Below are 17826 nucleotides of genomic sequence, written 5' to 3' on the forward strand. Positions count from 1 at the left end.
GAACAAAAGAATAGTTCTTGCCCTGGCTGACGACACATTCATACTATGTATTTTACAAGAATGGGCTAGGGGGAAAAGATAGTATCACTAGCCATGAAATACCTATAACTCTATAAGGGCTTGTGCTATGGCGTTGCATAAGTTGGCGTACAATGTACTCCTTAGTCATGAAAAAAATGACCTGCAAATAGCAATATCACTTGCAATATAACACTTGAAGGCATGTAGTCACCATTACCCCACACACACACACTTTTTGTGTTATTATTATATTGGATATATGGTTTTATTGAGATGGGTTTTTTATATTTGCAGCAGCGTTGCAATTGGTTATATCATAATGCAAACCCGGAGCAAGTGGATTTGTGCGAGAATAACGATTCATTTATCAGAGAGTAAGCTTTATTTATTTATTTTTTGGGCTTAATTGAATGCTTAGTACAATGGTTTAGTGTCTCACTGTTACTTAAATCGTGTTAATCAATCCTTGGTGAGTTGGCGAGAATAATGTGGGAAGCCCATTGAGAGAACCTTAAGTTCCATAGTAATTGAGTACTTGGTCTGTCGTTGGCCATTTGCATTGGTGCTAGAGTATGACAATTGGGTATATCAATTCAATGGGCGCACCCAAAAAATTGCAATGAAATATTAATAATTTGCACTTAATGTTAATGTTGTCGGAGTTTGACATTTTCTTTGTTTGCCAGGATGATTCATGCTTTGGTTAAATAGTCACACAGTACATAATAACATGGCCAATTCCGCTAACATCAACCCGTCTTACAGCTCATCTCTCCTTGGGAACCGATGATGAGGCCTTACATACTTTGGTCGAAGCTATTGAGATATCCCATAAATTTAGTCATTTACTTTATGCACATGACCTGATGATGCACAATCGATTGAGTGAGTAGAATATGATATTTGCTTCAATCAAGTTATATATTTTGTCTGTGTGTAGCAATATAACACTTGAAGGCATGCATACTATTTAGGAGCTTAGAAATCTAAATGTGTTATGCACATTTTCAGAATATTGTAACCAAACAACTTCCCAGAATGAAGACATTTATTCCACTGCCATATTAGATGGTGGTGTAATGCATAATTGCATATTTCTTGAATTTAAAGTTGTTTCTCATCTATTTTTTTGCGCTAAATTGTTTTGTAGGTAGTAATCATTCATTCATGGAGCAAACATACTTTGAATCCTTGAGAATTATATAACATAAAACATTAGGGTTTAGGTTGCCTCTTAAAGCTATTTAAAACATTGGAATTTTACACTCTTCGATAAGTTTTGTTTGACATCACGTGCATCTTGCTAGTTTCCATAATGAATGCTTATCACATATATTGACAATTTTCTTAGACTCTTAAGCTTAATATTTACTCCACATCAACAAACAATAATAAAATATTTAAATTCCCATAACGATTACACACTATCATTTCATAATTAATACAACATAGAATATAAATAAAAAACAATACTCTACCTGACATTAAATTTGTCTCAATCACACAATAGTGTCAAATTATGAATATTCATGTAAGAATTAAATTTATTTCCTACTTCATACCCAAATCAATAACCTGATCACCTCTATAATAGTTCGGAACTACTAGTTCTTAAAGCTGTCTTGGTATGCAAATTTGTATTCTTAGTATATTGCAAATCTTAAAACTTTAGAAAACATCTTAGCTCCTTAATGGACCTGCGTTTATGACTTGAGAACTACATACATCAATCACTAAGCTAATGTTGCAAAGAACAATATTTATTTTTTTATTATGTTATTAGTGGTGTGTTTTTTTTATTTAAAGATCTGCGCTAATGCCTCTATATTTCCAACCCACTAGAGCACAAATTGGTAGAATTGTATCTTTTGTAATAATTGTATAATGTCTCATAAAATTTTGCCTAAAACATTTTGATCGACTAGCAACCAATTTGAAAGTCACGAAAAAAGGCCCGTGGATGTTTCTAAGCCCAACAAACTAAAGCCCATTTACTAACATCATTAAAACCCTAACAAGACCGAAAGAAAAGAGGTGGCAGCTCAAAAAACACGGAGAGCAAAAATGGTGAAAGAAGAAAGTGAACACGACTACGAAACAGAAAAAGAGAAAAAAAAGATGAAAAAATTAAAAAAAAAACTCAAATCAGCCCAACAACAACAAGAATTAATCCAAAAAATAAAACTAGAAGCAATAGAATTAGAAGAAGAAGAAAACCCAGTAAAAAAGAAGAAGAAGAAGAAGAAGAAAAACAAAGATACTACTCAAGAAGTGGAAAATGACAAAATTGTTATGGAAGAAGAAGAGAAAATAGAGACAATGGAAATAAAGATTGAATTAGTTAAAGAAAACCCAGAAAAGATAGCACCAATAGTTGGGTATTTCCCATCTGGGTATAATTGTTCTTCAGAAGAAAAAAATGGCCCATCAGTCACTGTTTATACTAAGAAACCAAGAAGAGTACAAGTTGTAGTTAGTCCTAATCAAGATTCTAATATTGAGTTTTTTGGTTCTACTCATGAAGGTGAAGGCCCTGATTGTCAAATATGTACTTATGCTCTTGGTGTTCTTGATAGAGATACTCATACTCTGAAAATTGTTCCCATTGCTTCTAACAAGGTATGCTTCTATTTTTTGCTAATTTTACTAGTAAAGTTATCAAATTTACATTGCTATAGTAGGTTTTTAATTGCATTGCCAGCTTGGACTTTGGAGTTCAGCTACTGGAATTGCAACTGTCAACTATTTTGTGATCTTAGTAACAGGATGTTTATGATTGCAGATACTGAGATTGGAACCAAGAGTTAAAGGTTTAAACTCAGATGAAAAGAAACTTCCCAAGGAGTCAATTGAAGAAGACGTAACTCCTGCAGAGAAGGATCACCAAAAGAGAATTGAGCTTACGACTGTGTTTGGATCAAAGAAGGACCAGGCGAAGGTATGTGTATTTTCCATAAAATTACAAGAGCTTACTGTAAATTTTCAGCGATAGGATCTTACTATTTTAAGAAGATAATGGTAATGTTTGCCAAGAGTATTCTTGGTATTTGGTGTCTAAGTTTTGTTGCATGCTTTATCACGAATAGGAGGGTGTAGTGATCCGATCAATCTATGTGGAAGCAGAATTTAACCCAGACTTGGCGTTTCTTAACCCCGAAAGCGTTGCTTAAATGCGAAGATGTTGAGTTAGAATTTGAATAATTATTAGTGAAAAAGAAAGAAAATGTGTAGAAACTATCAAGTTCACGTAGTGACATTCAATACTTTGAGTTTAGTGTCACTGATCAGGATTTTAAATATCAGTTAGAATTCCAAGTGAGCAATTTGTCATCTGACAATACGTTATTATAGTATTCTGGAGGAAAATATGGCAAAAAGGTAGAAATAATTTTCGATAATGAGGCACTAATACATAATAGATACGCGATTTTGCAAAATTTAATAACTTTGTGATACAATTAAATTACTAAGGGCATCTCCAATGGGGGGTGTAAAATTACACCTCCACGTAGGTGTCATTAGGATTTTACACCTCTAATTGTATACTATTGTATAGCTTATAAATATCCACACTCTATACTCCCCAATGGAGAAGTGTAAAAAAAACTAGATTTTAAACTCGGACGTCACTTAAAGTGACGTCCCTCTTTAATTTAAACTAAAGTGACGTCCGAGTTAAAAAATTACTTTAGAATTAGAAAGGGACGTTACTTAAAGTGACGTCCGAATTTTTTTTTGTTCGGACGTTGGTTAAAGTGTCGCCCGAGCTATTTATCAACTGATAGCGAGATGGGGAATTCCCTACCTCCTCTATCAACTAATACTCTATTATCTACGGTATACCACCCCCATTGGAAAGAGTTTTTTGATATTTGGAGTGTAAACTTTACACTCTATACTGTTTACACCCTCCATTGGAGATGCCCTAAGAAGGTCCTAACTAATGTTGTATTGGTGAATACGGGGTTTTGTCTGTCTGTTCATTTTTTTTTTCTGTATGTTTTAGTTACTTATGTTTATGGCTTCTGATTATGTATATGACTCCTTAGCCTTTTCTTGTATGTTTCTTTCTGTTTTACTCTTGGATATTCTTTATAAAACTCGTAATGTGACAGGAGGTAGGTTGTATTGATTTCCACAGGATAAAAAGCATGCGGATATCAAAGAAAAAAGTGCTCCCAAGGGCCAGGCAGTTATTGATAAAATTGACGGTGTCAAAATAAATAAGAAGGCATTAGAAACTACTGTTGGAATTCATTCTCGTAATATCCCGCCTCATGATACGATTGCTGTTACACCAGAAAGGGCTTATCCTTTAGACCAGATCATTCTAAGTGCAGAGTGGGATCACCTTCTGGATATTCTGGAACACATGCAGTCCGGAACTAAAATATCCCCAGATGCTTATCCAAGTTATGTTTGCAACCGCATAGATAAACTAATGGAGATCAAGGTAAGCATTATTTGATATTTTGAAAGGAACATGTCTCTACCATATGTTACACTTGCATTTGAGGGTTGGGTTCTGATGCATCTCACTGATGGCATTGTCAAGTGAGACGTCTAATAGCCCCAATCTTTCCCGTCAATGAACCTAACAAACTTATCTCTTAGAGGACCAATTTGTGATTGATGATTTCAGTTATAGATATCTGCTTAGCTAGTGCTCGATAATATTTACACTAGGGGTTTTATATTGGATTGTCTCATTTGGCTAAGATGGCCTTAGCATCTTCTGCTTAATGTCATACTTCTTTCTGTTAGATATCAAAATAATCTCTGAAACGGGGCATTAACAAATGACCAATGTAAAACTTGAAGGACAATTGGAACAAGGGGTAATTCATAGACTTAGGTTCGAGGCCATAATGAGTGAGCTGTGTGCTTTTGTTATGAACTGAATGAGTTTTGGGAAAGATAAGTTGATATAAAGTTGAATATTTTGGATAATGTCAATCTTTAAATTCCTTTTAATATTTTATTCAAATCTCCTGCCTCTCTCTCTCTCAAGTATACTAGAATTACTGCATAGCAGTGGGGAAGTGAGCGTAGAAAGGGTAGGAGATGAGAGGAGGAGGAAGATGAAGAGAAGGAGGAGAACAAAAGAGAGTGAGAGGAGGAAGATGAAAAAGAAACATAAGAAGAGAGAAACTATAGTCGCTGTTGTGTGTGTGGTGGGGAGAGTCATTTTACACCCTCTCAAAAAAAATAAACCTAACTCAAGAATGTTAAGACACTCTCACTTCATAATTGTTTAGTCTCTTACTGTAGCTTATCACATGGATGCAATAGTTAGTCTTTTTCACTCACCGAGACTCTGTATAATAAGTTTTGTTTTGTTTTTGTTTTTTCTTTTCTTATATTTTTTTTCTTTAAACCTAGCATGTTCATATCATGACTGAATGAAGTAGCATACAGGTTATTACTGCAATGAAAACTAACATTGTGATCAGTTATCCATCTTGTAATATATCATCTAATAGAAATTAGAACCCTCAAGCGTTTCAAAAGTTTAGGTTTCTACTATTTAATTTATTTTAATGTATTAGTATTATTCTTAACTCAGTTGCTTCTTTGCTGTTAGTTTGGGCTGTGTGGCCTTGTGGGTGTGGTTCCTACTAATTATTATATTTTTTGTGTATTAATATTATTCTTGACTCAATTGCTTCTTTGCTGTTAGTTTGGGCCGTGTGGGTGTTCTGGTTCTAAAATTTAGTAGCTGGCTAAACTTAAGCTTGATGTAAATTGAACAATTATATGAATATATTACCTTTTACAGATCCAAAAAAAAAAACAAAAAAACAAAAAGAAAAATGATGCTCTTTTTTTATTCTTGTTTTTCATTCATGTTCTTGCTTCTCAAGTTATATATTATTTATTTCTAAATCTATTTTTAATTTACAGGACGAGGAGGAAAAGAAGAAGCTTTCCTGCATTTGTTCCTACATAACACACTTGATCAAGTTTAAAGACCAAAGATCAGCTAATAGTGCTTCTACAAAGAACCATTATCTTCCAGGCATCTTGAACAGAAGGTTTTCAACAACATTTGCAGACTCTGATTCTAATCATAAAAGGAATTTTCCTTCAATTGAGAAAAGAAATTTTCTCATCAGTTATGTTCTAGTGCTTGCACTCATTGTTGATGGGTACCGAACTGATATGTATGACATTGCAAGAGATTTGAAAATTTCAGTTGGTACAGTGAGAGAGCATTATACGAATTTGGGTTGCAAGCTCAAGTTGGAGAACAAAACGCTATATGCTACACTTCCAGTTCCTCTAGAATTCCCAAAGCTAAATACAAGGAAGCGCAAAAGAAGAAACTAGAAAGCTCTGTCTATCCATGCTAAACGAATGGTCTTTTGCTTTTCTTTATGTAGTTTTTCTGTTGTTTGGACCAGCTTGTGAGAATAATGATAATTGTTTTGTCCCCATTCCTCTGCAATTTAAACTTATATTGGTTCAGGCCGTACAGGTTGAAGGTCTCTCTCGCTCTGAAATCATATCTGGAGTCTCGACCCCATTATAAGTTTAACAAAACCTGGTGTGTCCAAAATGTAGTGTGGAGGGACTTTGAGCCACCTTGTTCTTTCGAATGTAATCTCTATGAAGTCATTGCTACATATGATATCCCAAACTTTACGAAAAATGTTGTAAGAGAATGTTTGAAACAAAAGTTTGTGCAAAATGTGATTAAAAAACATTTGTCAGAGATTAAAAATTAAGTTGTGTTTTGGACTCTGGGTTGTTTGTTCTATTGCCAATTCACTAAATTAATGCAAGTTTAAACAAGTATCAAAATTAGTTGAGGCAAGATATATTAACAAAGTGAGATCTGGCATGACTATTCCCACTTTTATTAACAAAGGTCAATTTTCTACACCACCTTTCATCATGCAATGTCCTGCTACGTTTGAGCATGAGTGGGATTTGTGTTGATTGTGGATTAATGCACAATCAAGGGTGAAGAGTTGGTCGTGCCCGCGTTAGATTTGAATTGGATATGTTAGTTTTCTCAGTCAAGCAAGGAGACAGGATAAAAATAAAAAAATGAAGTTGCATTCGCATAATGGTTGGCATTCTGTTAACACCTTTTGTTTGGGACCCAGTATTCCCAATGATTCTGTTTTCACATTGTTTTTGCTTTCAAAACAAGACGACTTTTGCACTCACTCCTGTGGATTCCTTAGACTACCTGCCAACGTGCTTTCCTAACTGATGTTGTCCCTTCACCAGCACCTTTCTTTCAACTCTCTCTCTCCAGTTATAAACTTCACTCAAGTCACCATCAATCAAGGCGACAAGGCCTTCTTTACTTTTACTTTTTAAGAACTGATTCTTATATGGGAAGTGGATTTTTGTTTTGTAATAGGTACAACTGCATAAGCAGAACAAAGGAACAGGTAAGGTTTTAAGACACATACCTTCTTTTTATATATATTTTGTTGCTCTTTGTTTACGTACTTTGGTCTGGTTTGGTTATGTAACTTAAGTACTTATATATATTGTTAATGATGCTTGAAATGAGTTTGGCTTTTATTTCTTGTTGCAGAAGAAGGGAAAACTTACGTTTAGCTTCCCTCTCACGATGACCATGTCTTCATCTTCTTCACTGTCTCATGAACCATTTACGCATGATGAGTTATCTATACAACAAAGCATGCTTTTCTCAGATAGTCTCAAGGTACACTTTTCCCTCACTATAGAAAACAATTGTTCTTATTACTCATTGGTACTTTTGATTGGGAAAGAAATTGGCTCTGAATATATTTGTTAAAGATAGGATTTTATCTCGTAATATTGTCGACGTGGGGAAGAGTCGTCAAGGTCCTAAAACCTCACAGTGGTAGTATATATAGCTGTATAGGTCTAATTGTCGTCTTCCTGAATCTATTGTGTTCAGAGAGAAACTGAATATGTAGCCTTAATAAACGAGAGGCAATTGTGGTTCAACACATGAATAGCGCATTTTTTTGATTGCCAATAGTGCAATTTTGTTGTATAGGGCGTGATCAATGTGAAACTGTTTGCAGCTTAAACTTGGTTGTCTGGGCCATCTTGGTGTATAAGCAAAAGATTGTTGACTAGTATATGTGTGTGGTATTTGCTAGATATAAAGAGTTTAAAGGTCTTGTTAATTTGTCCCACTTCATTTGATGGAACCATTCACAGTGGAGCATTTTAGCAAGACACAATCATAACTCCAACGGTCTTCATAACATCATGAATTCCATTTATATTGCAAGGCTGTGATACCTTGTTTTGATCTTTACGCAATTTGTGTGACTTCAGTTGCTCTTTCGTTAACTGGGAATTGGGTACTTTTGCTTATGGTTTACAGGATCTGAAGCATCTGAGATCACAGTTGTACTCTGCAGCAGAGTTTTTTGAGGACTCTTATACAAAGGATAACCAGAAACAAGCGTGAGTGTCGCTGGCAATCGAGAAGCTGTAATTTCTTTTTCTTTTAGTCATTTTTATATCCTGTTTTGATCTGCATGTTTTCTGTTTTGATCATGTAGAGTGGTGGACACTCTGAAAGATTACACTGTTAGAGCTCTTGTTAACACAGTGGATCATTTAGGTTGCATCACATCTAAGGTGACTGATCTATTGGAAGAAAAAAGCTGATGAAATCTCAGGGACAGAGCTTCGAAGTCTCTTGCATTGAACAGGTATTCTTAGATTAATTGGTTCTCCTCACATTTAGTTTGATACTAGGTAGGTATAGAACTTTCTAATGCAGAAGCACTGCCACCGAAAGATATGCATGTTAAGAAGATTTAAGGACTGAAAAGAAAAGGTTAAAGATAGAAATTGAGTTACTATACTGAATTATTGGTTTCTTTGTATTGGTTGGGATATTAATTAGAGGCTAAGGACCTGTCAAGAGTGCATAGATCGCGAAGGCCTTGCTCAGCAGTCCTTAGTGATGACAATTCCCAAGTATCATAAACGGTACACTTTGCCAGGCAAATAAAGTTTCGCTTCTTCTCCTGAAAACTGAATTTCAACATTGTTACTTATGAAGATCTGTTAACGTTTACACTTCTTGGTTCATTATGTGTTCAGTTGGGGACAGCATGCATGGTTCTGAGCGTACTGCGTCAGAGTATCGTGGAGACAGCCTCGGCTATGAAGACAGTTGGAATAACACGAAAAGCAGTACGTATTGTTCATATACTATTTTCCAACAGTGCATCATCTCTATATGTTGTTAGTGTATTTCTGATATCAAAATAATTTTATTGTTTTATTTGTGATTGCTTTATAAAGGTGCTTTCGAACAACGATAAGAGGACGCCAACCTTCCACAGCCAGGTAATTGTGACCTTAGTATTGTTGTTGTCTAAACTCTATTTCCTAGTTTCACCGTAATTTGTCTGATTTGTTTAACTGGATATGCAGAAAAGGGAAAACTCTCCTCCCTCACCTTCTCCCCAAGGTTCATTGCAACCTGTAAACTTTTTATTTACAGGTAGCCGATCCAACAAATTGGTCACTTCTTTCCTGAACCGTTTTAGTTATGGACATTCATTATGTTTAACTTTAAGGATTCCTACTTGTTTGGTGATATCCCTTATGCAAAACAGACAAGCAAAAGGTCTCAGATAAAAGAACAGCATCACCACTGTCCAAGTTTCCTCTCCTACGCTCTGGATCCTTCTCAACTAGGCATGAACTCCTAACCCTAGTAGGGCCGACAACTTCAAACTCATTTAATACAAGACCACGGGTGAGTACAGGAAAATGTGTAAATCTACTAATACATTTGTCTGCATGCAAGAACAGAATAGATAACAGATCATCTGTGCTTAGGAGGCATCATGCAGTAATTAAACCTTTTTCTCTCCTATGTTTCCTTTAGATGTTATTCTCTTCACTTGATATACGCACCTATATACTATACTGCACAATAAGGGAATTCTGTTTAGTATTAAAATTTCATCTTGCTCACCTACATACAAAAGATCTTATAATAAATAAATTTGTTTTCTATAATTTCACTTCACCCTACTGGTTTGCCCTGTAGTACCCTTCGGAGCCTCGAAAGACATCTTCAATGCGTCTTCATGCTGAAAGGGACAATCGAAATGACATGGAACAGTATCCAAGCAAAAGTAAACGCCTTCTCAAAGCCTTGCTTAGTCGCAAGTCAAAGAAGGATGAGGCAGTGTATACTTTCTTAGATGAATACTAGAGTAAGAAATTATACAGAAACACACAATAGAATCCAGCAGCAGGTTCTTCAGTTTCTCTTCTATACCACATTTGTATTTGCTACCTTTTACAAGTGCAGGATATAGCATGTACCATGCCAAACAATCTATGTATTCCCCTTCTATATGTATTTGATCTTTACAGTATGTATATATATATATATCAAATGAAATCCAATTACACTTTGATAACCCTTTTCTTTTGTTCCTCCCCATCTAAATACTGAATTTCGTTCACAGGAAACGCCTGCTGATCAGTTTTCCTATATAAATTGATATAAAATAAAAAAGGTACTTGCCATGGCACCTTCCATTTTGTGTTGAGACTCTAAAAAAAATTATTATTACAAGTTTACGGTATCATCATCACCCAAAGGTTTTACCCACTTTGCCAGCACCTGTCAAGGTGACCTATTGCAACCTTCTATTGCCCTTTTACCCATTTCTCCATCATCATCATAGACTCTCTTAAAAACCCAATTCTCTTTCCTCAAAACTTTAAAGCTCAATCCATTTACTCACTCCTCCCGCAACTCCTCGCCCTAAGATGAATTGTAAAGTCATAATGGGTTAATTCGTAAATACAACATAAAAACAGGGATTCAAGCACTAGTATTCACCTTTCCAAGATCCCATGTATGATTTCGCATCGGGTGCACTAATTTGCAGTTACTTCAGCATTTTCCTTTTAGAAGTTTTTGGTGGAATCGGAGAATTAGCCTTTTTGGTCTTCAAATAAATTTTTAGATGAGAATATTTTAGAACTAAAAAAAAAAAGAGACACACACACAAAAAAATATTTTAAAGTACTTCAAAAATAAATTAAAACTTAATGAAATTACCTCAATGCCTTTCAATACTAAGTGCTTTGGCCAAGCAACTTGTGATCCAAGAGCATCTTTTCAAAATTACCAGCCTCATCTCGAACTGGTATAGGAAGAGCAACATGATCTTTACCTTCCAAAATCTTATCAACTAATGCCGTGGCATTGTTTTGGCCCTAAAGGGAACATTGTGCAACTTAGTCTCCGGGTCCAAGCTCCACGAAACCTTTTACCCTTAGCAACAATATTGAGTTGGAACCCACAGCCAAACTGCAACTCAGTCCTAATTGTATACATAGTTTTTAGTAATTAACAATATGAAAATAACGGCCGGATTAGAAGACTGTGGTGCTAATCAGATTCGGGAACCTATCTATTATATTAAGTAAAATGTGATCTTGCCAAGGATTGTGACAACGATACCTTTCCAAGAGGAAGCATAGGATTTGGAAATGGGAATGACTTGTTCCCTTAGCATGTACCTTCCTAAAATCAGGTTCAAAGTTTTTTTCCACATGACGACTCTTCTCTTCCTCCTTGTTCTTCTGCTATATATGTTAGAGAATATTTACAAAATAAAACGAAATAGGAAACAAAAACACCCAATTCTAAAGTAGTGTAAACAATATTTAAAAGCTTACTTTACGCTTTGCTATGTGCACCACCCAAAGGGGGATATGGTCTCTATTGTCACTTTTGGGCTATTCAAGCTATTTTTTCCGGACGCAGAGAAGTGAGACGATCATTAAATTTTGCTTCTAACTCCTTGTATTTATTCTTCAATTCTTTTTTTTTTTTTCTTCCTTTTCCTTTTCTTTTCCCGCCTTTTTTCTTTTTGTTCTTCCTTTTTCTTTTTTTCCTTCCTCGCGAAGCTTTAGACTCCAATGCACTCCATTACGCTTCTTAGATCCACGCTTTATTAGGGCTTAAAGTACTGCGTGGGGGTGACTCCATCTCCTACGCCTCTAACATCTACCACCGTGTTCCGAGTACCCAATGCCGTGAGTCGGGTGACGCCTTTAGTACCCCCTCAACCTCTAAAGTTCCTTCCTTTGACCTGCATTTGATAATCATCCTACAAGATATATAATGAGTGTGGATGTAGACTTATCGATCACCCAAAACCACGTATAAAAAAGCTGCAAGATTTGAATTAATAAGAGGGTTGGTCACAACCATAATCTACACCTTGTTTATTGTTTCTAAGCAAGTATCTCGAAAACCCATCAAAAGTTTTCAAAAGTGTTGTCACCCTCTCAGTTGAACTTTGATTCATACAAAGGACTTAATAATAACACAAATGTTTCTCAAAATAAAAGGAGTTTTATGACACCCCATCAAGTGATTTTGAACCCCTCCCCCACCCCCTTAATATCCATTCTAGTTGTTGCACGTGCATGGGGCAAATGAAAAAAGGAGTGCAAGTGGGTAACTTATATTCTTAAAATTTTCCATGTACCATTCAAGAACTGCCCTTTAGTATGATAAGCTAAGCAACATGATCAAATATAGAAAGTAAAACAAGAGAAGCAAATCATCACCTTGGTCAATGTGGCACCTTTCTCTTGCTTATATGTTGTAACCTTATTATTACTATTAATATAACATTCACACTATACTAGGAAGTATACTAGACCTAAACGCATTATTCTCTTCCTCGCAACTTCCTTTGGTAGCATCATTTGCATAGTTACCATCTTTGCCTTGGAGGGAAAGTTGCCACCCATAAGACCCGTCCTTTCCAATAAATGATCGCCTCCTCTTGTCTCTGCTTTTGGAAGTATATAGCACAACAAATAATAACAAATTAGAGGAATGCAATATTACATAAATAATAACAAATTAAAGGAATGCTATATTACATATCAAATAACAAATTAGAGGAATGCTATATACATTTACTTTTTTTTTTCTCCACGCGATTAGCAATACTCATCCCCTCTGCTCGGTGGTTAAACTTCTTTTGCTTTAACAGATTGCACTTCGCTAAGATTCTTACAAATTAAAAAAAATAAAAAATAAATATGGTTATGTACTAGAGCCGTTTTTATACCATTTCTTGAAATAATACTTTTAGCCGGAAGTAGTTTTGAATGAGAAAAACATTCCCTATAGGCCCTTAAAGTGATTAACTCAAGAAGATAACTTCGTGCACGTCTATAGGAACAATTACCGATATGGGATTGTAAAATGGTAGTGGGTTATACACTCGTAAAACCTCAATATCTAGCGCGCACATCCCAGAAAACCTCAAGGTAATAGCATAGTGAGATACGTGAATGCGGTATATAGCAAATAAAGAGAACAAGCATAACAGCCTAACGTGAATGCGAACGATAGCTTTCTTGTTCTCTCTCGCCCCTAGTAGCTAGTTTTGAGTTCCTTCCTCTAGTAGCTAGGTCAGCTTCTAGTAGCTAGATTGTTTTGGTTTGGAGGGGTGGACGATGTGATACTCAAGTATTCCCTGACCGTGGTACTCTTTCCCGATCGAACAGGGAGCAGGACCAAAGAATGACAAATATGAAGATAGAGGGAAAGAGTACCGTCAAGAAGGTAATCGCTTCGGGGTCCATCCAAAATAAGTTTGCTTAGGCCGAATGGGGCCTACAAATAGAGACCGACATGCCGGTAGCTCCTTATATTGGGGATACTCGAGCTTCATTAGTTCACAACATGGAGGCCACGTAGGCAAGGCATCGGGTGCCTATTGTCAAGTTAGGGGAAGTTTCGGAATATCCCTACGAACCGTTGGAAGTGGGTAGAGAGCCCCTTTAATCTGGGTCAAGGTGGGTAGCCATTCGCTCGCCCTTGTACCTACCCCCAAGTTTGTTGACAATGAGCCGGAGTCACTGAAGACAGTTAGACTGGAGATGTCGAAGCTCCCGAGCCATGTTAAGCCCGTAAGACTTTGTAATTATTCTAATCGTGTGTGCGTAGAAGTAAGGCCTAAGCTTTAACCGGAGAACACTAATGCAAGGGTAGACAAGTCGATCTAGGAGTAATTCCTCGCCTCTACGCCGAAAGCAGAGTTCGGCTGACGGCACACCTGATGTTGTTCTCTTGGGTAGTAATTCAATGTATTGTCGAAACCATATAAAACAAAGATAAAAACATTATCGATAAAAACAACACTACCATTTGGAGGGAGGGAAACTTCAGCCGATGCTTTGGCTAAGGTAGAGCATCTCTACAACCGAATGAAGCCACCGACAAGTGGTAGACCTACATGGTTGGTTGCAGAAGTAGGAAGCACCTTTGATAGGCTTTTAGATTTGATTAATTGTATCCTACCCCCAAGTTTGTTGACAATGAGCTGAGTCATCGAAGACAGTTAGACTCGAGATGCCGAGCTCCCGAGCCATGTTAAGCCCGAAGACTTTGTAATTATTCTCGATCGTGTGCGTAGAAGTAAGGCCTAAGCTTCTTAACCGAGAACACTAATGCAAGGGTAGACAAGTCGATCTAGGAGTACCTCGCCTCTGCAGCCGAAAGCAGAGTTCGGCCGAAGGCACACCGATGTTGTTCTCTTGGGTAGTAATTCAATGTATTGTCGAAACCATATAAAACAAAGATAAAACAACACTACCATTTGGAGGGAGGGAAACTTCAAAGGATGCTTTGGCTAAGGCAGAGCATCTCTACAACCGAATGAAGCTACTGACAAATGGCGCATCTACATGGTTGGTTCGTGAAGTAGGAAGCACCTTTGATAGGCTTTTTAGATTTGATTAATTGTATCCTACCCTATAGATATAAATAGTAGTAGATGCAGTTTAGCTTGAATCCTAGCGGGTGCATTGACCGCTAATCTCTTTGTACTCAATGTACATTTCACTTTCATTTTTTAACAGAATTTATACTTACAAAGCATAAAAAAAGGGTTAACTCCCCTAGTGTCTAAGAGTCTATCTCTAGAGATGATCATAATTAACCTTGACCTATATCAAATTTCAAGCACTTATGAAACCCAATCGCTAGTCGACCATTTCATTTTGGCCTCATATTTTCATGCACTAGTAGTAACCCCTATTCAAGTATTCAACCAAAAATTCCAGCTGCAAACAAACACGAGAAAATATCGATCAAGCTGTTATTGGTCTCCATCCATGCAAAAACAAGAAAAAAAAGGTGGCAAATATCGTTGGTATTTCTGTTTCAGTCCCTCGACTTACACAAGTTTCAATACTCCCTATTTTAACTTTTTGAAAATCAGACCGTTGAAGCTAGCTATGTAAAAAAAAGAGTTGAGTCATGGTGGCAACACCGAGGAAGAGACAACGACTTTTAGAACAAACACCGAAAAGTTCTAAACAAATCAAACACAACAGCCATAAGGGATAGCAATCTCAATCTACCAAAACATCTAATGATGCTTCCGGCCTTCGGGTATACTTCCTAGTATAGTGTGAATACAAACTCCCCACAGAATTCTAATCATCTAGACATAGATTTAGTTATTATAAATTTAGACTAATATCATTTTGTCACATTCTCTCGACAATACCAATTCAGTCAAGCGACCCTTGAACTCGGTAAGCATGATTAAACAATGGCGGAACTTGAGCGTGAATACAAAGGCAGCAGAGAAACTCGACAAAGGAATACAAAAGTAGCAAGCAGAATGAAGACGAACCAAACCAAATGACAAATCTAAAGTAGAAGCATAGAGATAAAGCGGACTTTTATCATTGCAGTATGGAGATAATGTGTTTAAACACTTAGTCATGCCAACCGATAACTCGAAGGGGAGACTACAACACTAAGGATGACATGCAACCAAGAACAGATGATGCAAGGGAATCCACCTAGAATCTTACAAGATAAATTCTCGCAAGCTCTCTTGTATAATCAACCCCATCGAATCTAAAAAAGGAAACCACAAATCAACAAAATCCACTAAACTAAACTTGGCCTTCCGCCACAAGTCCAACCTCCCCAGTGCATGCCTCTTTGCTTGAATCCACCAAGACATGGATACTAGCCTCTTTAGGACTTTCAAGAAACTAAGACGGTAAAACAATAGCTTGCATGCATGTACAAACAAAAGCAAAATAAAATTAAGAGAAATACGCATCTGAAATTGTGTAAGTCTACTTTTACAAAAAGTATCCCAATCTTCTTGACTAATTACTTTTCTATACAACTTTGGTATTTTTCTTGAGTCTCTTCGGGTTTATTCTTAAAAGGTAAGATGTACCGCCTAGTAAGACGAGACTTGAATGCTTTCCACAACCTGCCCATCGCACTTGTATGAATAGATCTTTCGTTTGTGTCCAACTTAAATTTTTCCTATTTGTAGGTAGCATATTAGTTAATCATGTAAACAAAATGAAATTAGCTTATAAAGCATTAGATTAATGTACCTTCAAAGAGATCCACAAATTTTTCTTCAATGTTGGTGATACATCTTTCCAATTAGTTATTGTAATCCTTACTCTTGCCCTCACCAAGTAGCCTCCATAACTACCGATGTCAGTTCCACCTTAACCAATTGGTTGCCCAGATTCATTATAAATAACTCCTTGATATTCACCCTTTTTCAATTTTTTTATTTTACACACTTTGCCGCTTCTTCTCCTCGACTTTCCTTTTTTGCTTGAACCTTTTGCTACCGCCTCGCCAACTTCCATATCTTTTTTGAGCCCAACCGCTTTTCTCTGAGTCCTGAATGGTCTTCAAAGCCATCTTCCGAGTTTGAATGCCCTTGTGAACCATCTTTGAGTTCGAATGATCTTCGAGCCATCTTCCGAAATCTGAATTCTCTTCGAATTTGAATACTCTTGTGATTCTCAATGCTCTTCGATCCATGAGTGTACCAGAAAGACCATTTTGTTTTTGCAAGGTTTGTCAATATATATATATATATATATATATATATATATATATATAAAGCTTCCACCAAGTAGGTCTTTAATTGTTTAGAAATGTAAACATGCAAATGTAAACAAAGACTAGTCATCTCAGGGCTTAGTCAGTAAGTTTAACACAAAAACTTGAAACATTCTTAAAACCCGATAAAAAAACAACAAAAAATAAGAAAAAAGAAAAGAAAAGTCCCATAATGACTAGTAAGAAGTCTTATTTAACTTAAAGAAAAACTCATTCGGCTCGACCTAAATCCTTCACAATTTTCACGAGCATAAGGCAATGGCAATTCATTAGCTAAATCAAAGGAGTCAATAGTTGGCAGCTTTGTCTCAGAATGGAATCATCATCGAACCCAACATCATCGTTCTTATTGGCGATAGTCTCTTTCAGGAGTTGTAAGGACAACCCGACCATCCCATATTTAGTTGGTCACTCACATAAAAACTTGCTTGGCTTGGGACGCTTAAAATAAAAGTGGTCGAACTTGTGGCCAACTTTACCAAGTTGCACGGATGTGAAACCCAATTCATCAACCTTAATGCCTCTCTTGTCAAACCCAATCACACTTGAAAATAGGAATCTCAAGGTCAAGTAATCCAACACCCATACTTCAATAAGCACACCATAAAAGCACATATCCGAAATTACAAGATTCTTGTCCTTGGCACTAGAAATCTGCATTTTTGAGGCCACTACACCGATCTCCGCTTTTTGGTTGACTAGTTTAGCTTCTCGGTCCTTTTCAGTGTGATAGCGAAAACCCTTAACTTCATATCCGAATATTTTAGCACATCTAGACTAGGTCCCATGGCCAAAACTGCAACGCTTTCGGAGACTTTGTTATTTGGTATGTCTTGCTCTTCCTCAACCCGGTTCTCAAACAATATTAA

The 17826-nt window shown here is 36.5% G+C and overlaps 1 protein-coding gene, 1 long non-coding RNA gene and 1 pseudogene across 3 annotated transcripts; all 3 read left to right on the forward strand.

Annotated features, from left to right (window-relative positions):
• The first annotated feature begins 2053 nt into the window (after positions 1–2053).
• On the forward strand, positions 2054–6458 carry LOC147483610 (uncharacterized). The gene is made up of 4 exons (XM_086576182.1): positions 2054–2640; positions 2804–2959; positions 4163–4474; positions 5926–6458. Exons 1-4 carry the CDS (start codon positions 2086–2088, stop codon positions 6349–6351), a joined length of 1449 nt encoding a protein of 482 aa, XP_086432308.1. The 5' UTR covers positions 2054–2085; the 3' UTR covers positions 6352–6458.
• An 815-nt stretch (positions 6459–7273) lies between these two features.
• LOC147483611 (protein ABIL3-like) lies at positions 7274–8695 on the forward strand (annotated as a pseudogene). The gene is made up of 4 exons (XR_015205525.1): positions 7274–7427; positions 7577–7708; positions 8366–8448; positions 8547–8695. The product of XR_015205525.1 is annotated as a protein ABIL3-like (transcript).
• A 1007-nt stretch (positions 8696–9702) lies between these two features.
• LOC147483612 (uncharacterized) lies at positions 9703–10436 on the forward strand. Its single transcript, XR_015203909.1, has 2 exons — positions 9703–9760; positions 10058–10436. It is a non-coding gene; the product is annotated as an uncharacterized LOC147483612 (long non-coding RNA).
• The last annotated feature ends 7390 nt before the right edge of the window (positions 10437–17826 follow it).

Source organism: Coptis chinensis, chromosome 8 (assembly GCF_015680905.1).
Source record: "Coptis chinensis isolate HL-2020 chromosome 8, ASM1568090v1, whole genome shotgun sequence".
NCBI lineage: Eukaryota > Viridiplantae > Streptophyta > Magnoliopsida > Ranunculales > Ranunculaceae > Coptis > Coptis chinensis.